Source organism: Schistocerca serialis, chromosome 5 (assembly GCF_023864345.2).
Source record: "Schistocerca serialis cubense isolate TAMUIC-IGC-003099 chromosome 5, iqSchSeri2.2, whole genome shotgun sequence".
In the NCBI taxonomy this organism is placed as follows: domain Eukaryota; kingdom Metazoa; phylum Arthropoda; class Insecta; order Orthoptera; family Acrididae; genus Schistocerca; species Schistocerca serialis.
Window position 1 is genome coordinate 423,483,644 of NC_064642.1, and position 26,829 is coordinate 423,510,472.

Here is a 26,829-nt window from a genome sequence, read left to right on the forward strand (position 1 = left end):
CAGACACTGCAGGTTTGATCATGATGTCTGCAGATGATAGTAGTGTAATAGTGGGCAAAGTTAAGGAGCCGACTTTTAAAACAATTGATTGTGTCCTGAAGTGCATTCATTCATTGTTTAATGCCTCAGTCTGACCCTTAGTATGAAGAAAATAAACTATATTCAATTTGGAAAAATGAATCAAAACAAAGGTCTCCAACTGGTACTGAATCGCAATGACTTAGAAACAGCACAATGAGCAAAACTATTAGAAATATACACACATTAAAAAAAGTTTTCCATAACCCCAGTTCCCAGAACTCCGGAAGACAGACACAGACTGTGGATATTGTATCATAGACACAGTCCCTCTGACTGTTCAGAGATGTCACTAAACCCACCCAAAGATGTAAACATTCATGCATGAGCAGCACCTATTAGACGGAGGGGGTCTGACAGCCGATCAGTTCCAGTCATTCCACCAGGAAGGAGGTACATGCCTCGTGTTGTCTGTAGTTCAACCATGCCTAGATGGTCAATACCGCAGTTTGATCGCGTCTGCATTGTTACTTTGTTGTGCCAGGAAGGGCTCTCAACAAGGGAAGTGTCCAGGTGTCTCGGAGTGAACCAAAGTGATGTTGTTCGGACATGGAGGAGTTACAGAGAGACAGGAACTGTTGACAACATGCCTCGCTCAGGCCACCCAAGGGCTACTACTGCAGTGGATGACTGCTACCTACAGATTACGGCTTGGAGGAACCCTGACAGCAATGCCACCATGTTGAATAATGCTTTCTGTGCAGCCACAGGACTTCATTTTACTACTCAAACTGTGTGCAGTAGGCTGCATGATGCACAACTTCATTCCTGACGTCTACGGCGAGGTCCACCTTTGCAACTACGACACCATGCAGCACAGTACAGGTGGGGCCAACAACATGCTGAATGGACCGCTCAGAATTGGAATCACATTCTCTTCACCGATGAGTGTCCCATATGCCTTCAACCAGACAATCATCGGAGACATGTCTGGAGGCAACCTGGTCAGGCTGAATGCCTTAGACACATCGAATGCAGCAAGGTGGAGGTTCCCTGCTGTTTTGGGATGGCATCATGTGGGGCCGACGTACGCCACTGGTGGTCATAGACAGCACTGTAAAGGCTGCGTGGTATATGAATTCCATGCTCCAACCAATAGTGCAACCTTATTGGCAGCATATTGGTGAGGCATTCATCTTCATGGATGACAATTCACTGCCCCATCGTGCACATATTGTGAATGACTTCCTTCAGGATAATGACATCACTCGATTAGAGTGGCCAGCATGTTCTCCTGACATGAAACCTATTGAACATGCCTGGGATAGTTTGAAAAGGGCTGTTTCTGGACAACGTGACCCACCAACCACTCTGCGGGATGTACGCCAAATCGCTGTTGAGGAGTGGGACAGTCTGGAACAACAGTGCCTTGATGAACTTGTGGCTAGTATGCCACAACAAATACAAACATGCATCAATGCAAGAGGACGTGCTACTGGGTATTAGAGGTACTGGTGTGTACAGCAATCTGGACCACCACCTCTGAAGGTCTCGCTGTATGGTGGTATAACACGCAATGTGTCATTTTCATAAGCAATAAAAAGGGTGGAAATGATGTTTATGTTGACCTCTATTCCAATTTTCTGTACAAGTTCTGGAACTCTTGGAATCAAGGTGATGCAAAACTTTTTTTGGTGTGTGTATGTTAACCAAGACTTAAAGTGGAAAGACCATGTGACAAAACACTCACAAAGACTCAGTTTGGCATGTCCTATTCTAAGAATCATTTTATCTTGTTCCTCAGAAGGTGCTAGAATGGCTTAATTTGGTACTTCTAGTTCCTTGTAACTTATGGAATAGTATTTCGGGGTAAATCTAGTAGTCAATAAAAAAATTTCTACATTACAGGAAAAGATTACTCAAATTTTGACCCACAGTTTTATAAGGGCACTCACGGTAAGCTTCTATTTAAAGATGTGTGGTTCCGTGCAGAACCCTCCCTATAGATATACAAATATTGTTGTTGATCAGGGATAAACTTTGAGACCTAGAAACCACCAGTGACAATCACTGTTGCAAGACATACCACTATGCATCACCAAGAAAGATTGAGCAGTCTGTGAGAGCTATGTTCGTTTAATACTTTATGTCACACACTGCAGTGACGCATGTGCGTACTTTCAAAAGGCCGCATGGTTGGCAGTGCTAAGCCGTTGGCAGAGGTCACCTCTGTGTGTGTGTGTGTGTGTGTGTGTGTGTGTGTGTGTGTGTGTGCGCGCATGTCAGAGAGAGAGAGAGAGAGAGAGCAAGAGCACTGTCAGAGCTCTTCATGGGTGGCAGTCTAGCTACACTCATCCTCAGTTCTCTATGTGTATTGTGTGTATTGCTACAGCTCTTTCTTTATGTAACTGGTTGCTGCTGAATGTTACTTAAATATTGTGTTCAAGTTATTAAACCTTCCATGGAATAAAGTTAAGTTCAGTCTATTGGTCATGTTGTACTTATACTTAATTACAAAACAACTGGTTGCAACTGAGGTTCTGTTCTCCACGCAAATTTCTACTCTGCTTGGTCCTCCATTTATTCTCATGATGTCTGATGGTGTCATGAAGGACATTTTATGTCAGTTGGTTGAACAGCAAGAATCATTTGCCACACAGCATTACACAACTAGTCACAGGCGCTGGACAATCGCACTCAGGTACTATAATCATTGGCTTCTATTTTGTCTAGTTGACATGATCCTCTATCTGTGTCACCTGCTATTTTGCCCTCAGTGGTTCCCATGGTTTTGTTTGCCACCATTTTCTACATACTATGAGTTCATTGGAGGAACAGGGTGCATAAGAGGAACATCTACAACAATACTTTTAAGCTTTTTGGATTACTGATAATGTTTTATGTCATTCCTAGTTCCTTTCATGGATATCACCAAAGTTGTATCATGTCTTATGTCAACTCACCCATCTGCAAGATCTATCTTGTTTAATGTTTGTCCAAATGTGTGAACTTCTTTCAAAATATTACTGTAAGTGCACCCACATTACTGCATCCCAGATTGAGTTTTGCTGCTGTAGGAAGCGACCACATCAGTACTATCGAGCATGGGTGGCCGAATTCCATGAGTTAAGTCGTTGTTGTCATTTTGTGTCCAATGTGCTCAAAGAGCCATATGCTCAGATGGTGAGAGATGCTATCATTTGTTTAACTCCAGATCACGAGGTGCGAAAGCGTGCCCTCCAGATTGAAAATCAATCCCTCTCAGATTTTAGCTACTGCGCAGTTGTTCGAGGTGGTGTGAGCAGTGGGCAATGAAACTGAGTCATGGTGTGGGATAATAGCAATCCAACCCTCTCCTCCACACCAGCTTAAGACATTTCACCACAAGAAGACATAATCATGGTGATCTGCACACGATCACAGTATAAAGGTTGCTGGCCTAGCTCCTAGCAACAGCCTCGCCAATGAAGTAAACAGGCCAGTAAGCAGCAACATACATGTTCCATGCCCTTATTGTTTATTAACCATTAGTGCCAGACTAACCAAAACAAATGAGTTCCTGTCATAACTGCAACAAAAAAGGTCACATTGCTTCTGTTTGCAAAGCAAAAATTCCGCACAATCATCAAGATGCGAATACGGATGTAAACATTGTATCGGCTATTTCTGTTGCACCAAACAAGCTTTTCATTAATGTTATCACTTTTCATAAAGTTCTGCATATGCAAGTGGTTACAGGAGTGGCGGTAACCTTGTTAAACTCACAAAATTATATGGACCTGGGCTCCTTCTGCTTCTCCCTGTGTCATTAAAGTTAGTAAATTATAATAAGAAGGGTATTTCTTATTCTCAGCCAGTTCTTTACCCACTGAACTACAAGTCATTAGTTCAGTCACATTTCTTGGTGTACATAACACATGTAAGGAGAATCTTAAGGTGTCTGGTTTTACCATTTCAAATGAAGTGAATTTCGTGTCAGAAAAAGTGTTGTATACACACTTAGATGCAGTATGTTATGAGGTTTCCTCTTTGTTATCTCCTTGACTGGACTGTGCCAACAATTTTCAAGTGCACATTACCATGAAACCTTCAGCTCGGCCTCATTTTTTTCAAGGCACGTCCAGTTCCAGTGGCATTCAGGAAACAAGTCAAAGATGAATTAGATCACCTCACAGAATCCGGCATTGTTTGACCTATTGCATCAAGTGAATGCCTATACCCTTAGTTAAAGTAAAGAAACCATCAGACGAGTGATCCTAAAGTTTCTGTGGATGCACAATCTGTAGTGGATACATACACGATACCGTGCCCAGACGATCTCATTACAAAATTATCGGTGGTCTATAGTTCTCATAAATTGACTTGTCAGATGCCTATTTACAAGTCCCTTCAGATGTGAAATTGTGTGCTTATGAAATATCATCTCAGTTATGTGACTGGATTTATGATTTCCTGTCAGAGAGGTCACAGGTCGTAGTAATTGATGGAAAGTCATCGAGTAAAACAGAAGTGATTTCTGGTGTTCCCCAAGGCAGTGTTATAGGCCCTTTGCTGTTCCTTATCTATATAAATGATTTGGGAGAGAATCTGAGCAGCTGTCTTAGGTTGTTTGCAGATGACGCTGTCATTTATCCACTAATAGAGTCATCAGAAGATCAAAACAAATTGCAAAATGATTTAGAAAAGATATCTGAATGGTGTGAAAAGTGGCAGTTGACCGTAAATAACAAAAAGTGTGAGGTCATCCACATGAGTGCTAAAAGGAACTCGTTAAACTTCGGTTACACGATAAATCAGTCTAATCTAAAAGCCGTAAATTCAACTAAATACCTAGGTATTACAATTACAAACAACTTAAATTGGAAGGAACACATAGAAAATGTTGTGGGGAAGGCTAACCAAAGACTGTTGGTAGAACACTTAGAAAATGTAACAGCCCTACTAAGGAGACTGCCTACAATACGCTTGTCCATCCTCTTTTAGAATACTGCTGCGCGGTGTGGGGTCCTTACCAGATAGGATTGACGGAGTACATTGAAAAAGTTCAAAGAAAGGCAGCATGTTTTGTATTATCACAAAATATGAGAGAGAGTTTCACAGAAATGATACAGGATTTGGGCTGGACATCATTAAAAGAAAGGCGTTTTTCATTGCGACGGAATCTTCTCACGAAATTCAAATCGCCAACTTTCTCCTCCAAATGCCAAAATATTTTGTTGACACCAACCTACATAGGGAGGAATGATCACTGCGATAAAGTAAGGGAAATCAGAGCTCGTACTGAAAGATATAGGTGTTCATTCTTTCCGCGCACTATACGAGATTGGAATAATAGAGAATTGTGAAGGTGGTTCGATGAACCCTCTGCCAGGCACTTAAATGTGATTTGCAGAGTATGCGTGTAGATGTAGATGTAGATGTAGAGTCACAATGTGTGTCAGTTGTCAATACACATTTTGGACTATATCAATCCTTGCGGTTGCCTTTTGGAGTTGCCACCACTCGCGCTATTTTTCAATGTTTTTGGAACAACTTATAGCATCTGTGACAGGTTGTACAAACTATTTGGATGACATTGTAGTTTCCGGTGCCTTCACTGAAGAACATTTACAAAATCTCCACACTATTTTGTCTGTCCTCCAAGTACCCAGGTTTATCTTGGGTTTGAAGTTTCTTGTGAGGGTCTCAAAGCATAGGACCAACATGTTTCTGCTATTGTGTCACTCCCAGACAAAGAACGTACGGTTTTCCTAAGCAAAGTCATCTACTACCGTAAATTTTTGCCCGTGGAAGCAAAAATCGTGCAGTCATTAAATATGTTGCTGCACAGAGAGACTCGATTTTGCTGGTCACCACCCTGAGAAGGTCATAACAGTCATACAACATGGGTGGCCGCATTCATCACCTTCTTGTGGATCTGATACCCCTCCATAATTATTACATCTTTTGACATCTATTCTCTGTTGTGGATGGTGCTCTGCTTTTAGAAATGGATCATGTGGCCCCTCAGGTAGGCAGTTCTCCATTTATTACACGGAGATGATTGGGGTGTATCACACACAAAAGCTATGGCCCATCGACATGCATTTTGGGCCAGCTTGGACGGTAATGTTACCTGCCTTGCAGCCTCCTGTTACCAGTGTGTGACACACCAAGCAGCTCACCAGGAATCATTGTCTCCTTGGTCGATGCAGTCACTTTCATGGGACTGTATACATGTAGATTTAGCTGGCCCCTTTCTTAATACTTATTAGTTGTTGGTCATTGACATATCCACATTTTCTATATGTCATTCATCGTGTTTCCACTTCCACAACTGCCACAATTGCAGCCCTGACCAAAATTTTTTCACTTGAAGACTTGCCTATGATGTTAGTGTCCAATAATGGTCACAATTTTCATTGTAAGAGTTTGTGGCTTTTTGCATTTCGGTATCCATCACATCCGCACCCCACCGTAACATCCATGATCTAAAACTGAGGTGGAATGACTAGTGTGAACATTCAAAATTCAGATGAAAATGCATGTTGCTATCTCTTTGTCTGACACTGCCTTAGATCAGTTTCTCTCCTTGTATTGTTTCATGCCGTTCGGCTCAAGAGCCTGATACTTCATGGGTGCCAGCCAAGAACCTGCTACACTTCCTGTGTCATCCAACTGGACATCAACCCATGCAGCCACTACACCTCTTTCAGCTGGGTATGGCTGTCTGGGAGCATGGTTTCGGAAGTCACCATAGAGGGATTCGAGCTGTCATTGCAAGATGCCAGGGGCAACGTCTCTTCAACATCCACATGAAGGATGGCATCTGCTTGAGGCAGCACAATCAGCTTCGCCTTTGTGTGGTTGGTCAGGCGCCCTCTGAAGTCACACCTTTGCCTCCAAGCCCGTCCACACCAGGCATCAAATCACCTACTGCTGCCAGTTCTCCACTCCTGTGCAGGCAAGGACGCCTGTCCTCAGTGGCTGAACCATTCAGTTCCTCTATTGCTTCTGACACCATGGTCAAGGATTCTGTCACCCATTCCTGAGCAACTACTGATACCAATATCTTCAGCACCATGAGCACCATCACCAGATCCAATGCCCAAGGTCGATATGGAAACACCCTCGGGATCACTGGTGTTGCTCTATGGTTTGACATGGGAAGGTGGGCACAAAATATATCTGTGCCTGAAGCACTTCAGACCATACACTCCCATAGATGCATGCCACCTTAGCCTGAGCCCACTGGATGAGAAGGACAATATCGATGTCTCAAGAATCGATGATCTCCTTAAGAGAGGAGGAATGTAGTGACGCGTGTGCATACTTTCAAAACCTAGAAAAGAATAGTCACAAGCAAAAATTGTGTGGAATGACAATTCTATAAGAAACTGATCAAACGAAAGGACATCCATATAGAGAATTAAAAATAATGAAATCTGTAGCTCAGTACTAAAAAATAAGAATGTTTCCAGAATGAGATTTTCACTCTGTAGCAGAGTGTGCGCTGATATGAAACTTCCTGGCAGATTAAAACTGTGTGCCCGACCGAGACTCGAACTCGGGACCTTTGCCTTTCGCGGGCAAGTGCTCTACCATCTGAGTTACCGAACCACGACTCACGCCCGGTCCTCAGAGCTTTATTTCTGCCAGTATCTCGTCTCCTACCTTCCAAACTTTACAGAAGCTCTCCTGCGAACCTTGCAGAACTAGCACTCCTGAAAGAAAGGATACTGCGGAGACATGGCTTAGCCACAGCCTGGGGGATGTTTCCAGAATGAGATTTTCACTCTGCAGCAGTGTGTGCGCTGTGAGGACCGGGCGTGAGTCGTGCTTCAGTGGCTCAGATGGTTGAGCACTTGCCCGTGAAAGGCAAAGGTCCCGAGTTCGAGTCTCGGATGGGCACACAGTTTTAATCTGCCAGGAAGTTTCATATCAGCGCACACTCTGCTGCAGAGTGAAAATCTCATTCTGGAAATATCCCCCAGGCTGTGGCTAAGCCATGTCTCCGCAGTATCCTTTCTTTCAGGAGTGCTAGTTCTGCAAGGTTCGCAGGAGAGCTTCTGTAAAGGTTGGAAGGTAGGAGACGAGACACTGGCAGAAGTAAAGTTGTGAGGACTGGGTGTGAGCCGTGCTTCGGTAGCTCAGATGGTAGAGCACTTGCCCGCGAAAGGCAAAGGTCCTGAGTTCAAGTCTCGGTCGGGCACACAGTTTTAATCTGCCAGGAAGTTTCAAATAAGAATGTATCATTAACATCAGAGGACTCAAAAGTCACACACCCAAAATCAGTTGTGAAAAAATTCAATGACTACTGAACTTCACTTAACTGGCTGAAGATCTCATTCAAGTAAACTGTGCAGGATCAGTCCATGTTTCTCCAGTAAGTCCTTCATAAATAAATATTCACATTGTACCATCCAAAAACATGGCTTTAGAAAGGCAAAGTCTATACACATGGTAATTTTTAAATTCTTAAACTGTACTGTAAAATCCTTCAATCAGCATAAATTACTGACAATTATTTTCCCAAACCTTTCAAAAGCCTTCTATGCCCTGAACCATAAAATAAGATGAGGTGTAAAAGATGTAGCATGTAGCTGATTGTGTTCATACTTTAAAAAATGCAAGTGGAAAGTGTCACTTCAATATGATTCCAATACTTATTCCTTTTCAGTGAATTATCTATAGAACATCATGGCCTTAGGGCTTCATCCTGGGACTGCCATGCTTCTTGATTGATGCGGACAACTTTGTTGAATACAAGAGTCCTCAAAAGGCTATCATATCTGTTGATGACACCAGCATGCTGCTCATGGGACACAGCCCCAGAAACCTTGCTATCCTTGGCAGAAAGTTCCATGAAAAGGCTTTCAGAGTGGTTCACCAAAACAAACTTACTGTAAATACTGAAAAGACCATCTGTGTCAACTTTCATTTACTTCCACCTTCTAAACAAATGTTTATTCAAACAAGAATTTAAAAAATGATCCTCCATAAAATGCAAGTGTGATAAAATTTTTGGGTCTGTGGGTTCAGCAGCAAGTAACTTTCCAAAGATACCCTCACCCACTTGCTATGGTCTAAGAATATTAAAGTCTACAAGAAGAAAAACAATAGTACTGCAGGTATACTATGCACAGTGGCACTCACTGTTCTAATTTGGGGGTCATTTTCTGGGAACATTCAACTCATAGTATAAATGTTTTTGAAAGGCAAAAAAGGGCCCTAAGAATATCTTGTGGCCTTAAAAAAATGGTGTCCCATAAATTTCACTTCACTGCGCTTGGTGTTCTGAATTTTCCATGATTATTAATCTATGAAATTATCTTGTTCACTAGGGACCACCTCTCAAACACAGGCAAACTACTACACAACAAGAATGTACAAAACTAATCTACCAGAGGAAATTCAAATATACACCAAATATGTTTCAAACTAACATCCTATCTGAGGAGCATAACTAACATTGATGTCATACAAAACAATAAGATCCCAAGGAAACAAAAATTGCTACATATCCAACATTTAAAATGAAACTAAATGTACTGTTTCTATTCCATAAAATAATACCTAAGTACCGCTATGTAAAAATAAATGTCACTTAAAAAATTGCAATGTAAGAATAGGCACCTAATTCTAATTTACCTACTATTCTGCTGATACTACGTATTAATGTGTCCTTATTTTGACCCATCCTTAAATAGTTACTGGTAAACTTAGCAATTTACAGTCACTTTTTTGCTGTATCCTCATTTTGACTAGTCCAATATCAACTGTACAATTCCTGCTGTATGATAAAACTTGATAATAAAAAATCAGCTCAAACTTTGTTGCTCAAATAGTAAAACTCATCTCCTATTTTTAGTGTCTCATTTCCTAATCTAAATCCTCCTCGTCCCCTGATCTCATTTGACCACATTCCATAACTGTCGTTTCACCTTTGTTGATGGTTATCTTACAACCCCCTTTCAAGACACTATACATTTAATCCAACTGTTCTCCCAAGTCCCAAGCTGTCTCTGACATAACTGCATTGCCATCAGAAAACATCAAAGTTTTTATTTCTTCTCCCTGAGTTTTAAGTCCCTAACCAAATTTCTCCTTGGTGTCCTTCACAGTTTGCTTAGAGTAAAAAATGAATAACACAGGGGCAGGCTACAAATCTGTCTCACTCTGTTTTCAACTAAGGCTTCCTTTTCATATCCTTTATCCCTTGCAACTGCATTTGGTTTTCTGTAAAAGCTGTAAATAGCTTTACATGCCCTGTATTTTAACCTTGCTACCCTCAAAATTTCAGATTGCAGTTCACAAAACACACACACACACACACACACACACACACACACACACACACACACGACTGCAGCTTCTGGCAGCTGAAGCCACACTGCGAGCAACAGTAGTGTGCATGATGGGAGTGGCAACTGGGTGGGATAAGGAGGAGGCTGGGGCAGGGATATAGGGAAGGGGTGGGCTACAGTGAAGTGCTGGGTGCAGCTGGAAGGTTAGACGGAGGATGGCGGAGGGGGGGGAGGGGGAGGGGGGGGGGGGCAAGGTAGCGGAAAAAGGAGAGAAGTAAAAAGACTGGGTGCACTGGTGGAACGAGGGCTCTGTGATGCTGGAATGGGAACAGGGGTAGGGGGGATGGGGGGAGCAGTGTTGCTGGCATTCACCCAGTCGTATCTCACAAGGTACTATCCATACAAAACAGGCAACACAGTAAGCTTGAGGCACTTGAGAAAAAACTATGACTGGGTGATGGCTAACGCCTACCACCTTACTCGCTGGAGTGTCAATCACAAAGCAATTTTAATCAGGGTGTAGAAAAGATAGGGCCTTAAAGTACCGATATTGCTCAATGGAAATGAATCTAGAACAAATGGTTTTAAGATTTAAGAATAGTTCACGAGAGGTCATCTGGGATGAAATTTATAACAAACCAAAGCTGACATAAAATTTAATCCATTACTTGATAAATTCATATCATTATATAAAGATAGCTAATAAGAAAGGCCATTAAACAGCCATGTAAAAAAACCATGGATCACAACAGGGATTAAAGCATCTTATGAAAAGAAACAGGAAATATATCTGTCGGCAAGATCAAGCAGAGATCCTGCAGTAGTTGCACACTATAAAAACTACTCAAGGTTACCAAGAAAAGTTACTTAAAAATTAAGGACTGTGAACATTATGTCAGAAATCAGTAATTTCACATTCAAGAAATCGTTCACACAGGAGAATTGTACAAACATACTGTCATTTGACCATCAGAGAAACTTCCGTATGGATGATGAAGTAATAAGCATCTCTGAGTCACAGATAGCCACAACAAGAAGTAGCTTTCGGCCATTAAGGCCTTCATCAACAATAGACAGACATAGGCACACAAACACACACTCGTGCAAATGCACCTCACACACATGACTGCAGTCTTGTCTGAGACTGCAGTTGTGTGTGTGAGTTGTATTTGCGTGAGTTTGCATGTGTGTATGTCTGTCTATTGTTGATGAAGGCCTTAATGGCCGACAGCTATAATTGTTGTGCCTAACTACAACTCAGCATCTCCACTATATGGTGAAGTAGCAGCTTTCCTTCTCATAATATTGTTACATTCCATCCTGGATTTTCCATTGTTTAATAAGCACCCCTGGCATAGAGAAACAACTGAAAGATTTGAAAGCAAATAAATCACCAGATCTGGATGAAATCCCAATTTGGTTTCACAAAGAGTACTCTATGCCACTGAAACCTTACCTAGCCACATTTATTGTGAATCTCTCACCCAGTACAAAGTCCCAAGCAACTGTGAAAAAGCATAGGTGACTCCAGTGTATCACAAGGGTGAAAAAATGGACCATCAAAATTACAGACTGATAGCCCTAACTTCGGTTTGCTGGAGGATCCTTGAATATATTCTCAGTTTGAATATATTAAAAACTTTCTTGAGATTGACAAACTTTCGTCCACAAATCAGCATGGTTTTAGAAAGCATCACTTATGTGAAACTCAGCTTCCCCTTTTCTCACATGATATACTGCAAACTACGGATGAAGGGAAACAGGCAGATTCCATAATTCTAGGTTTCATGAAATCATTTGACATGGTGCCCCATTGCAGGCTGATAACAAAAGAATAAGTTCACAGATATGTGAGTGGCTCAAAGACTTCTTAGCTAATGCCAGATGCTAAGTTTGTTTTGTTTTCAGATGATACAAACATTGCAATAAGTAGCAAGTCAAGTACAGATTTAGAAATAGCTGCTAATCAAATTTTCGCTGATATTAATAAGTGGTTTAAAGCTAATTCTTTGTCATTAAACTTTGAGAAGACCCACTATATGCAGTTCAGAACATGTAAGAGATTTCCTTCCAGCATGAGTATAACGTATGAAGCCACGCAGATTGAAGAGGTTGACAGTGTTAAATTTATGGGATTACAACTCAATAATAAATTCAGTTGGGAAGGGCATACCACAGAATTGCTTAAGCACCTAAACAAGTCTGTATTTGCCATGAGAATGAAGTCAGATGTAGGAGAGATAAATATAAAAAACTTGCATACTTTGCTTACTTTCATTCTATTATGTCGTATGGGATCATATTCTGGGGCAACTCATCAAACCGAGCAAAAGTTTTTAGGGTGCAAAAGTGTGTGATAAGAATCATTTGTGGTGTAAATTTACGAACATCTTGTAGAAACCTGTTCAAGGAACTTTGTATTCTAACCACTGCTTCTCAGTATCTTTATTCCTTAATGAAATTTGTTGCAAGTAATACATCTCTATTTCCAATCAATAGTTCAGTACACAGTATCAATACTAGTAAGAAGAAGCTGCATAAAGGCCTAAAATCATTTACCTCGGTCCAAAATGGGGTCCAGTATTCAGGAACACACATTTTTAATAAATTGCCAGCAACCATTAAAAACTTGGTTTCAGATAAAGCATGGTTTAAACAGAGTTTGAAAGACTTTTTGATAGGCATCCCTCCTACTCCATAGATGAATATCTTAACAGAGACTGGAGCTTAAGTAAAAATATCTGTTATATTTCAGTTTTGACAACACTTTGTCACAACAGTCAAGATTAGGTATTTTACGTATGATAAATTTATTAATAGTGGATAACAGTGTTTCATTCTGACATTGTGTTAATTCTGTAAATATTAGCTGCCCCAGTTTACTGCATTGTAAAACTTATTTTCAGCTATCTCCTGACAAATGATCAGGGTAGTAAGTATTATATTCAAATGTTTTATGTTTTTATGGCATACTTTCTGACATGTTCCACATCCATGAGAATCATCTCATTCTTTGGGTCTGTGGAACAAAAACTTAATCTAATCTAATCTAAAGAACCCAGTATGTTGACAGTGTTGGTGAGTGTTCATCAGAGCCAAGGATATTGTCAGGAGTGCCCCATGGACATGTGATAGGACTGCTGTTGTTCTCTATATACATTAACAATTTGGCAGACAGGGTGAGCAGCAACCTGCGGTTGTTTGCTGATGATGCTGTGGTGTACAGAAAGGTGCTGAAGTCAAGTGACTGTAGGAAGATACAAGACGACTTACATAAAATTTCTAGCTGGTATGCTGAATGGCAGCTGGCTCTAAATGTGGAAAAATGCAAGTTAATGTGGATGAGTAGGAAGAACAAACCTGTAATGTTTGGATACATTATTACTAGCGTCCTGATTGACACATTACAGATGTTTAATTATCTGGGCGTACCATTGTAAAGTGATATTAAATGGAACGAGCAGGTGAGAACTGTGATAGGGAAGGCGAATGGTTCACTTCAGTTTATTGGGAGAATTTTAGGAAAGAGTGGTTCACCTATAAAGGAGACCACATACAGGATGCTGGCACAACCTATTCTTAAGTACTGCTAGAGTGTTTGGGATCTGTACCAGGTCAGATTGAAAGAAGACATTGCGGCAATTCAGAGGTGGGATGATAGATTTGTTACCAGTAGGTTCAAACAACATGTAAGTATTACATAGATGTTTCCGGAACTCAAAATGGAATCCCTGTAGGGGACATGACAATATTTCCAAAAAACGCCAACGAGAAAATTTCTAGAACTGGCATCTGAAGCTGACTGCCAAACCATTCTACGGCTCTCAACATACATTGCGCACAAGGATCATGAAGATAAGATACAAGAAACTAGGGCTCATACAAAGGCATATAGACAGTTGTTTTCCCCTTACTCTATTTGTGAGTGGAACAGGAAAGGAAATGACTAGAAGTAGTACAGGGTACCCTCTGGCACGGACCATATGGTGGCTTGCAGAGTACTGACATAAATGTACATATATATACATGCATAACAGACTTAAGGCTATATGGAATGTAAATACACAAGACACAGGAAATTTGGACAAAAAACAGGATAACATAAAAAAAACACAGCTCATCTGGATATGTTGGTGTTTCCAACAGAATAATAAAGATCGGTTTCCATTTTATTAGCTCTGTCTTATCTGAAACAAGTAATGTACCACAAACTCAAAGCATTTTTCCAGAGAAACTGAAATATGCCATTGTTAAACCCCTCTTTAAGGAAGATGATAGGAGAAATGTCAACTACTACCAAGCTGCTTCACTACTGGCATCAATTTCCATAAATGAGAAGGTCGTGTAGTCTAGAATAGCATCCCACCCAAGCAACATTAACATCCTCAGTAATTCACAGCTGGGATTTCAGAAACATTGTTCTACTCAGAATGCCATTTATATGTTCACTCAAATTTTATATGCATTAAATTACAAAACAGCACCAGATGGTTTAGATTATATTAGATTTACTTTCATTCATATTGATCCATAATGAGGATATCCTCCAGGATGTAGAACATGTCAGAAAAACAATAAAGCATGACAAATATTTACAACTAACACAAATGAGCTAATGTACCTTCTATAGATCCCAAGTGGAATGACCGTCCCTTTTTTTTATGAATGGTATTTTCTGTGACCTATCTACGTCATTTGACTGTGTGAATCATAATATTCTCCTAAATAAACTGAGTTTTATGGAATTTGTGGTATAGCCAATTAATAGATAATGTCCTAGCCAAACAAAAGAATGAAGAATGTTGTACTTAGTAATTGAACCAATGAAATCAGGGGAGATTGTTCTGATTGGGGAGAAATCATGTATGATACGTAATCGATCTTCCATGTGATACACAAGAAGCAGAATTAATTACTTTTGGAGATGACACTAGTATTGTAGTCAATCCAGGCATACATACATCAACAGAAGAAATTGTAAACAAAGTTTTTAAGAGCATCATTATCTGGTTTTCTGTGGATGGTCTCATTCTCAATTTTAAAAAGAGAGAATTTAATCAGTTCTGCAATCTAAGAGGTACTACACCAATGATATGTGCAATACATGGTGAGAAACTAATAAACAGGGTGGAATGTTCAAACTTCTTATATGTCCTTATTGATGAATTTTAATTGAAATAAGCACATTTTGGAACTTCTAAAACAACTCAGTACAGCCGAATTTGCACTTGGAATCATTGCAGATCTTGGGAAGAGACAAATCAGTAAGTTAAGATGTTTTGCGTAGTTTTCTTCAACAATTTCATATAGAATAATGTTCTGAGTTAACTCATCTTTAAGAACAAAGTCTTCATTGTTCAAAAACATGCTATAAGAACAATAAAACTATGGAAACTCAGGATTGGAATAACAACAACATATGGAATAAGATATGCTGCTACTCAACAAGTTGCAGACAGGCACAACAAAAAGACTGTAACAGTCTTTTCATTGTGCCTGTCTACAACTCAACGGGTCATCTTCACAGTGAGTAGCAGTCTATCCTATTTCATAGTTCTTTGGAATTTATCTATGTCCCATCTCCTTGAGTTCCTACCTTTCTGCAACTTCTTTGGTTTCGACCTATAGTTCATACTCAATAAATTATGGTCAAGCCCCCTTTGCAATGTTTTTCAGTTCAAAATTTGGTTCCAAATTCTCTGTCTCATCATTACACAATCTATTTGCTCTTCTGGTCTCTTCCATGAATACAAGATTTTTAAACAAAGTATCAGCGATGATGAAATTATGCTTTCTGAAAAACTTTACCAGGCAATTGCCTCATTGTTTGTTTTTTGTTGTCGTTTTTTCGAAAAATAACATTATGTTTGCAGAGACAGTGACTGACTTAAAGTAAGGATTTTTTTTCTGCCTCCCCTCCCTCCCCCCTCCCCGAGCCCACGTTCTCCTGCCATTTTTCTGTCTCTTGCATTTCCTACTATTGAATTCCAGTCTCCATCACAATGAAATATTTGTCTCCTTAACTACCTGAACTACTTTTCTCTCATCATATATTATTCAGTTCCTTCATCATCTATTGGGTAATTTGGTATATAAACTTGTATATTGTGGTTTATGTTGGCTTCACATCTATTTTGGCTACAATAATGCATTCACTATGCTGCTCATAGTAGCTTACCTGCATTCCCGCTTTCTTATTCATTATTAAACCCACTCCTGCATTACCTACATTTGATTTTGTATTTATAACCCTACACTCACGTGATCAGAAGTCCTGCTCTTCTTGCCAACACACTTCACTAATTCAAAATATATTTAATTTCCACCTATCCAATTCCCTTTATAAATTCTCTAGCCTACCTATCAAATTCAACAGTCTAACACTATAGGATCTTACCATACAAAGTCAGTTTTGTTTTCCTCTGATGACAACATCCTCCTGAGTAATACCCACCAAGAGATCCAAAAAGGGGATTATTTTACCTCCAGAGGATGGCATCATCATCTAAATACACAACAGAGCTGCATGCCCTTGGGAGTAAATATCAGCTAGTTTCCCCTTGTTTTCAGCCACTCACAATACCATAATAGCAAGGCCATGTTGGCTATGTTACAACACCAGATCTGTCAATCATCCTGACTCTTGTTCCTGTAATTACTGAAAAGGCTGCTGCCCATTTTTAGGAAAAACAGTTTAGTTTTGCCTCTCCACTGATACTGGTACCCCTAGAACATGGCTGCGCCTACAGTACATGGATATCTGTATTGTAGAGGAACGGAAACTGTCCCCCCCCCCCCCCCCCCCACACACACACACCTTTGCAGCATTCTGTTTCTTGAGGGTCCAAGTTTCTAAATGTTTTATATATGTATAAATTATATTTGTAATGTATCTGACATGTCCTATATTGTTGTGTTGAATGGCTGAACACAAATACATAAATAAGACAACACTAAGATAGAAGATATTAATATTGTTAGTATTAGAACTCTAGTGAAAGATTTTCTGGAGGAGGAAGAAGAAGAAGAAGAAGAAGAAGAAGAAGAAGAAGAAGAAATTAAAGAACCAAAAGATATTATTCGGTAGTGTGAAAGTGTTGTGAAATGACAGAGATGTTTTATTATAATTTATTTGTTTCATTTTTTTTATCAAAACCCTACTCTGTGTTGTCAAAGTAGGCTTTAACTGTAGAAAATTTATTATTTAATAGGTACTTTCTAAATGCTTTTTCAAGTTTTTTTTAGATCTCTTTAATTGTGTTAGGCAATTTATGCTAAAATTTTGTTCCTTGGTAGAAATTGCTGTGAGGATGGGCTATGAGTCGTGCTTGGGTACCTAACTTGCCTGCAAAAGGCATAAGCTCCCTGAGTTTGAGTCCCAGTCACACACTGAGTTTTAATCTGCCAGGAAGTTTCATATCAGTGTACACACTGCTGTAGAGTGAAAAATTAATTCTACAGTCTGGATGTGCTTAACTGACTGGTAAATGAACTCATTTGGTACATTAAAAAAAATAGAACAGACTTTTATAATAAGCCCAATTACTATTTTTTCTCTTTATTCTTACAGTCATATTCTGCAGACTGAAAGTGGTGTTCATGTTCTGTTCACTTGTTCTCCAGAAAAGAATGTCATTCCATGTCCCATAACATTTCCACTAACTCCTTTTCATATTATGTTAAGAATGTACACTGCTGTGAAATGTGTTAAAATTTGTAAAAAAAATTAAAGGAAGTAGGTGTGCTAGAGTCTCATTTACATCAAGCTCAGTACAAAAGAAGAATTAGCTCTGGGTGCAATCACATCATCTGTGGCAGCTTGATGTAACTATCCCAAAACTCTCTAACTGCTTTTTAACTAATTTTTCAGAATAAAATTCAGTAGTCTCTTTCATATATTGTTTTATTATGCTTTACCAGCTGCAACAAATTAGTTTGTCAACTTCAAGTCTAGTACTGGGTTCGTAGATGTCAATATCTTCTTCATAGAAGCATAATGCTATCATATGTCCTGAAATGTACACATTGTATGTGATTATTGTAAATACAGACTGCCAATTTACATTAACTGACTCAATTATATGTATCTGTACATAGATACATAAATGTGATTCAGTCACTGTAAATTGTCAATCTGTGTTTACTGTAATTACACACAATATGCATCTAGATTTCTGGACATACTCTGGCACTATGCTTCTATAAAGAAGATACTTACATCTGCAAAACCAATACTAAGCTAGAGAACTTGGCAAATTATTTTGACGAAACCGGTAAAGCATAATAAAAATATATATTTGCAACTGACCACTGAATTTTATTCTAAAAAATATATGCTATAGTTGCTAAATATTACAGCCATGAAGAAAATACTAAGTTTTGGTAATCTATCTAATCTCCTAAGGTAATTTGTTGTCGAATTTTAGTTCTGGTGAGCAGTCCGACGTTACCACTTAAAAAATTGGTTAAAAGCATGCATTCACGACTACTCAGAGCGATGTAATTAAAATACTGTTATTAGAAACATTTGAATATTAAATGTATTTTGTGGCTGAAATACCATAAATTTCATTCACTAACATTTCCCTGGTACAATCCGTAGGCTACATGGTCGCGATTTTATAGCTCTGATACTTTTAGGGTTCTTCAACAGGTTAGACAATGAATGCCTAACACTAAGTGACTACACTTTTAAGTATATTTAATGTCATGTTGCTTTAATTATTTCTTTATTTTTCAACTACAAAACATTACAGGATTTTGCTTGCATGTATTTCTGCTCCTGACTATTTGGCCAGTGTCGCAGTTTCAACAGAAAAACTTTAGTCGATATTTTTTTAACGATACGGACTGCGGATCTCTCAAAACAATACTGCTACTCAACACAAATAACATACTTATTTCACATTACAAAATTACGATATTGTGATCAAAGATACTACGGGGAAGTTGAAGTACGGCGGCGTCACCGTGATGCCCACTGTGAATCAACCGATAAGTGCCGAGGAGAAAGTTAAGTTGTAAACATTATTTACCTGATCCATGTAGAAATATAACAGTCCCTTTATTAGAGGCGTTCTTTTGCATAATTGCAGCAACGCTTCCAATCTTTGAACTCATCTTTAGGCAGATGTTTATGTGCTATTACGGAACTTCTGTTGCGTGTGTTTCAGTGGTGCACACAGTCTTGTAACTCTTGAGCAAATATTTCGTATGTCAGTCATTTTCGAGAGTTTCCGTGCATGCAACGGCTGCTGTTTTACTTGAGAAGCGTGCATTCCTGTGCAACAGTTGGTGTATTGCAACCAAGTTTGATGGTAGTACGCTGGAGAAAGTGAGTAGTGAGAATTCAACTTGTTTTCACGGGGGCCCGAAAGGGTGACTAGGAGCATGCTGAGATCTTCAAAGTGCGAAATTTAAAGCGACTTTTTTTGGAAACATTTAACATATTGTGAAAGTAGTATAAATGTCATAGCTTAAAAGATGCCACCAGGAAAGCAAAATGCCCGGATGTCTCGTGCCAACGGCGCAGGCGAAGATAATCGAACGATTGCTGAGAAGTTAGCTTTAGGATCTGAAGTGAAAGAATTAAAAATGGGCCGCAGTTTCATGAATGATAAATCTGTATCATTCCATACTTTGCGGTATGACTTCAAGCCAGCTAGTGTCGACGTTTCAAAAGACGCAGCTGTTGCGATTGAAGAAAATCAGAAAGTGACCGTAACAGTGCCCCATGTAGATGGTGCAGGCACTCCCCATACTGTATATAAAGGCTCATACCGCCCTTACCAGAAAGAATGTGTTCTGATAATTGATAGAAAAACCGGAAAAGTGACACTGGAGAAACTGAGCAGTAATTTACAATTGAAGAAAACTCGCTCAGAGACAGAAGGTTTTAACAAGAGAAGCAGCTTGTTGCGTGCACAGCAGATGGCTTCATCACTATCAACAGTTATACCACGTCATTCACCATTGCATCCATCGCCATCACACCATTCACGTAGTCCAACCCAGACTTCAAATCAAGCAGCATCAGCAGCAAGCAGTTTACCACTTATTGGTCTGGATGAAATTACTGATACAGTCTCCCCACCAGCACCTTTATCTTCTCAGCAAGAAAACATGGGCCAACAGTCATCGCTCCCCTCGCTTTCAGAGTCATCATCAAGTGACAGTTCTCCAGATCAGTCAGACAGTGAAACGGAGACTAAACCTTCAGCTGGTCACCAATCTTTTCCTAGTGGTGGTGGTAATAGTACCAATGGACAATTTTCAGGGTTCTCCAAGATTCTGAATGAGGATTTGCAGCTGTCAGAATCAGGTTCAGATGACTAAAAACAATACTTCAGAAATGATCCTTTTGAACTCCAGTTCCTCTGTTATTGCAGGTTCTGTTGTAGTTGCTTTATTTATTTGTTGTCATGTGACATGTGATTGTTCAAAAAGTTTGCCAATTGAGAGTTTTGATTTTTATTTAAAAAGAGGAACTTGCAAATCATCGCTATCTGTGTTAAGAAAAGGAAATTTGTCATCTGTTGGAGGATACTTTTGAAAGAAAAAGTTGAGCTGAGTAACATGAAAATTTGCTGTGTAAAAGTTAAGTGTTGATGGGAAATAACTTTCTGCCAGTTGAACATTCTAACAGATTGTGGGAGCTGTCTGTTTAGTAATAGTGCAATATATACTCTATTTATATTGTTTTGTATTATGTAAAGATGAGAAACAAACCTTGTCAGATGTGAATAAATTAGAAAATGACATATAAAACAGTGAAATTTATTTTATAGCTCAGTAGGTATATGACAGAAGTGTACTAATCTGTGTGTGTGTTTTATGTATCCTGATAATACACAGTAACCAATGCATGCTTTCTGCAAGATGGGTAAAGCCGGCCTCAGCTTGAAGGTTGGTTTGAATACCACAGTGCTATACTAGGTTCAGTGCTATATTAAGTGGTGTGCCCTAGCCTTCTTTTGAACTGACTCACAAAGCCAGTTGAAGGGGGACTTCAATTAATCGAGAATCAGAATCATGGAGGAGCTTGGTATTTTTCACATGTAATTTATAAATCATTGCCAGAAAAGGTAAAGGGCAGGGAAAAAAATCATTTGATTACTGATGATTGCCCCAAACGGCAAAAATTTTCATTGTGGCATGCTTTGACAATGTACAGTGGGCTTACCGCATTTTTTATGAGTATTTTGTTTGTGTGTTGTAATTTCCCCCCCATGGAGATACCAACTGGTGTCTTTTGCAAACGTTTGAACAATGGGAGTAACACTGTCATTAGTGAGATTATATCTGATCTGATAAATAATGTAAGACTTCTATCTGATGGTAGATACTTCAGAAAATCATAGTTTTGGACGCCACTGACTTGAATTTCTTCTATTTCATCCTGGAACAACTTAACAATACAGATTTACTTGATTTATCTCAATCTAAATTTCAAATGTATTTTATCATCTCATTCTGGCTTCAGTTACTGTCTTGTAGTAAAGTCATTGTTATTTGGAGCAAGGTTGACAGCTGGGCGCTATAAGATCCTGCAATGATGACAGTTAATAATGTCTTATTCAAAATAATGTTAATTTCCACATCTTTCTAGTCAGTAAAGCCATACAAGTTTCTCCTCCATATCTCAAATGTTATTCATTACAGTTCCATGTCAGTAATTAACACTCATATTAGAGGGCAAGTTTTGTTGTTTGTTACAAACATATGCGCAACAGTTTCTCATAAGTGAAAGTATAGAATGACACAAAAGTAGTTAATGAAAGGGGGCCAGTTCTGGCATATAAGTTTATTGAGAGAACTATGATGTGAAACTGAAGAATGGTAAAACTTGTTATGAGTGGATGTAGGTACTTAAATGTAGTTTCTGTCCTCAGTAACTCCAAAAGTAGAAATTGTCAAAATTAATTTTAGGCAATGTTTTTCTTCTTTCTGGCCATGCAGTCTTTGCTTTATATTTTTTAAAACCAAGCGTGATTTTTATGTAATTTGTAGAAGCCTTTCCATCAGTGCCTTATGTGAGCCAACATGGAGTGCTAATGAACATCACCATTCAGAGGAAAAACAATTTAGCTCAGAGCTGTAGCAACACAGGGAACTGGAACATCACATACCTAAAATTGATGTTCTGTCTGTGCTGTCATTGTTCACATACTCACCCCTGAAGTAAGTGCTAGCTGCATTGGTAAGCCAAAGTTCCAGATTTTCTTATGTAAGCATGCTGTTTTGGCAAAACATTGCAGTTTTTTCCAGTTTCACTCCAAATGTAGGGCTCTAGATTAATTTCGAGTGTGTGAATGATTTTGCTGATGTCATTAGTCAAGCTACTTTTTGCAACTGCAAAAGAAAGGAATGGATAGGGCTGACGTTAAGGGAATATATGGCAGTGAGCTAAGAAAATAAAATCTGTGGAAGCTGATCTCAAGATATAACCATATTCCTTTTTTCCACATATCTTCAGCCCTATTAAAATGTAAATGTCGTGTGACTAGGGCCTCCTGTCGGGCAGACCGTTTGCCTGGTGCAAGTCATTCGATTTGACGCCACTTTGGCGACTTGCACATCGATGGGGATGAAATGATGGTGATTAAGACAACACAACACCCAGTCCTTGAGTGGAGAAAATCTCCGACCCAGCCGGGAATCGAACCCGGGTCCTTAGGATTGACATTATGTCGCGCTGACCCCTCAGTTACCGGGGACGGACTTCAGCTCTGTTGTTTCATATTAATAAAACTATTAGCTATAGAGAATTTAGTGGTTGGCTGCACCTCTGTCCACAACATTAATAGCCAAATTCTTTTGAGTGCTAGGACTTTTCGTGGCTCATAAGATGACTCTCCACTCCTAGTTTTTTTTTTTTTTTTTTTTACCCGAAACAGATTCTCTTGCATTGTGATTTGCATTTCAGATAAAAACTAGTAACGGACATGATTACCTAGGAGTGATACTGTAAACTGTTATAGGAAGACAAACATACACAACCATACTTGTTAAGCCAAACACGGTGCCATGCCTCATTAAGCTCTCTTTCAACAAATTGTCTGATTTCACTGACTGAAAGGCTAAACACTTGTATAGCGTTTGTTATAGAGTTGTATGAGAAGTAGTAATGTATTATAAATAGGACACAGTATCTAAAAAAATTTCATTGAAGAATACCATCATCATGAAGTAAATATTAAACTATTAATAGCAGATAAACAGCAGGTATGTAGCAGAATGGAGGAGACACCAGATTTTTTTCAGAGTGATAGATTCCTTACTAATGTAGTCAAGCACATTTAGATGATTATGTGTGAATAGCATTAAGCAGCACAATGCTAGTTCATTGTTAACACGGTATATAGATTAAGTTTCTGTGAGGCCTTTGTCTCATGTTAATGTCTACCTTGAGTCATTTCACATTTCTGAATACTCTCCTCCTTGATGGGCTATATAGAACACAATGAGTGAGTGTGAATGAATGAATGCCATGGTCAAGATGCTGTACTCGCATTTGGTTGGACAGTAACTTAAATCTCTACTAATTTAAATCCCTCCAGATTTAGAATTCCTTTGTTTCCCTAAATTCTCTTATTCCCCTAACCCAAGCTTGTGTGTTTCTAAGGACTTCATTGTCGATGGGACATTACACTGTGATCTTCCTCCCTTCATACTTGTTAATCCATTGAACAAACCATACCAGCCTTTGTGTCAGTGAGTATATACACTTAAACAAATTTAAAGCATTCAACACATTGGTGTCAGTTAATTTTTAGAGTGCCCTGCAGGCCAGTTGTATGGGCAGATAGTGTACTTTAAGTAGTGGCCTGGAGTTACTAATTTCCATGTTAATACTTTTCTAGCTTCCAGCATTTTTTTTCAGAGGAGATACTTTGATTACAAACTGAAATTTCTATGGAATACCCTTAAAAGTAACTTGTAACTTAAAACCGTACTAGCCAATGTTACAGCTTTCACAGTTATGTAATTAATGGGTGAATATGCACTCTTATAAGACAAAAATAGGATGTACCACAAAGTAATTATCTGAATGAGACTCAATTGGTTGATGTTATGTACATGTACAGACGAACAAATGATTACAATTCCAGAAAAACTGAATGAGTTATTAAAGAGAAAGAACTTCACAAAATGAGAAAGTCAGTAACGCTTTGGTCCATCTCTGGCCACTGTGGAAGTAGTTATTGTACTTGGTATCGATTGATAGATTTGTTGCATCTCCTTCTGAGGGATATTGTGCCAGATTCTGTCCAACTTTTATATTAAACAAAGGAAAATCCAGGATGGAATCTTATGAGAAGAAAAGTTGCTAACTCACCATATAGCGGAGATGCTGAGTCACCGATAGGCACAACAAAAACACCCACAAGTGTGGTTTCAGTTGCCTGAGACTGCTGTCGCGTATGTCTATTGTTGAAGAAGGCCTCAATGGCCGAAAGCTATAATGGTGAGAGTTTTTTTTTATTGTGCCTATCTGCAACAGTATCTCCACTATATAGTGCGAGACAACTTCTATATTAGATCTTCAAAATGAGATGATTGGAGAACCCTGCCCATAATGCCCCAAAAGTTCTCAAATGGGGAGAGATCTGGCGACTTTGCTGGCCTAGGTGGGGTTTGGCAAGCATAAAGACAAACTCTCACTGTGTGCAGGTGGGTGTTATCTTGCTAAAGTGTAAGCCCAAGCTGGCTTGCCATGAAGGGCAACAAAATGAGGCATAGAATATTGTTGACATACTGCTGTGCTGTGCGGGGGCCACGGATGATGACCAAAGGAGTCCTGCTATGAAAAGAAATGACATCCCAGACCATCACTCCTGGTTGTCAGGCCGCCATCATCACACACATATTCACTGGTCATTGGGGCTTAGTTTGAAGCAGAACACATTGCCAAGACAATTAGATTCCAGGCTGAAGATGTGTCTGGAGACATCCCGGACGGCAATGGGATACAAACCTGACTGTTGACCACCATACAGCTTTACAACTAAAGTGATGGTTTGGGGTGCCATTTGTTTTCATAGCAGGACCTCTTCAGTTGTCTTGTCATTTGCAGCACCAACACAAGCACAGACTACATTGACAATATTCTACACTCTGATTTGTTGCCTTCGTGTCAAGCCATCCCAGACTTATATTTCAGCAAGATAATGCTTGCCTGCACATGACGAGGCTTTCTGCTGCGTGGCTTTGTGCTTGCAAACCATATCTTGACCAGCAATTTCACAGATCTCTCCCCAATTGAGAACGTTGGTAGCATTATGGACAGAGCCCTCTAACCAGCTTAGGATTCTGACAATCTGATGTGGCAAATGGACTGAATTGGTGTGATATCCTTCAGGACAACATCCAGACGCTGTGTCAATCAATGCCAAGCCGAGTAACTGCTTGTTTAAGGGCCAGAGGAGGACCAACATGTTACTGACTTGCTCAATTTGTGAAGTTATTTCTCTTGAATAAATCATCTTGTTTTTCTGAAATTGTAATCATCTGTTTGTCTACCCATCCAGATAATTCCTTTGTGATGCATCCTTTTTTTTTTTTTTTTTTTTTTTTTAAGTTTAGATGATGATTCATGGATTGGAGATATTTTCAGAAGTATGTGGTATATAATTATGTCTGTTGGTATCAAAAACAGCTGTATGTACTGGAGAAAGACAGTTGGGTGACTTTTTTGCCTTCCAATTTTATTTGATCATGTTGGGATAAATACATAATAATGTACAGCATAAACTGTCAAAGTTGAAGTACTTTTGATGCAAGTATGTAAAAGATATTGTGTACATATACAATGCTCCAACTTACAGGCTAAGTGATAGTTGTATACCTGACACTGAAGGAAATATCATTTACGCTATTCCATATGGAATCTGTCATTATCTCAAGAAGGAAATAACTAAATAATATCAGTAGCCAACTGATAAGAAATATTTATGAATAACTTTTTAAAACATCTTTTTTTTTCTTTCGATAGAACCATAGTTCAGTATTATATGAACTGAGGTGATTAGTTAAATGGGGAAATAACTGCACTATAGTCTTTTGTTCCTTTTTCAAAATGTTAAAGATATTACAGTTATCAACTTCCATTTATAACACTTTATTTGTGGTGAAAGTGCTGGGTAAAAGTAAACTCTCAGTACACCGAAAACTCTGGATTGCCACACTAACAATAAACTGAAATCCTTTTATGTGGTACCCAACAATGAGCTATAGACTAGCTGCACATAAGGAACCAAGGATACTAAGTACTGGATGGATGGATGGATGGATTGATTTTACTTTCATTCTGACTGATCCGTAGTGAGGTGGTCTTCCAGGATGTAGAACATGTCAGAAAAACAATAATACATGACAAATATTTACAGCTAAAACAAATTAGCTAAAGTACCATACCACAGGTCCCAAGTGGAATGATCATCATTTTTTTAATGAACACTATATGAAAGAGACATTTTACAAATACTAATGCACTGAATTTGAAATAAAAAAGTTTTTAAATTTA

General features: G+C 39.0%; 2 protein-coding genes across 3 annotated transcripts in view; one reads left to right on the forward strand and one right to left on the reverse strand.

Annotated features, from left to right (window-relative positions):
* The window catches only part of LOC126480826 (lysophospholipase-like protein 1), a 64,756-nt gene extending 45,279 nt beyond the window's left edge, over window positions 1-19,477 (reverse strand). Inside the window, exon 1 of one of the 2 annotated variants that reach the window (XM_050104165.1) lies at window positions 19,340-19,477. In XM_050104165.1, coding sequence (XP_049960122.1) covers window positions 19,340-19,424 — 85 coding nt within the window. In that variant the 5' untranslated portion in view covers window positions 19,425-19,477. Of the gene's footprint in view, window positions 1-18,864; window positions 18,976-19,339 lie in introns of those variants that run through there. The other variant, XM_050104166.1, reaches the window with a different exon arrangement.
* Window positions 19,478-19,787: 310 nt separating this feature from the next.
* On the forward strand, window positions 19,788-21,071 carry LOC126480825 (ELL-associated factor 2-like). The gene has a single exon (XM_050104164.1). It carries the CDS (start codon window positions 19,788-19,790, stop codon window positions 20,637-20,639), a length of 852 nt encoding a protein of 283 aa, XP_049960121.1. The 3' UTR covers window positions 20,640-21,071.
* The last annotated feature ends 5,758 nt before the right edge of the window (window positions 21,072-26,829 follow it).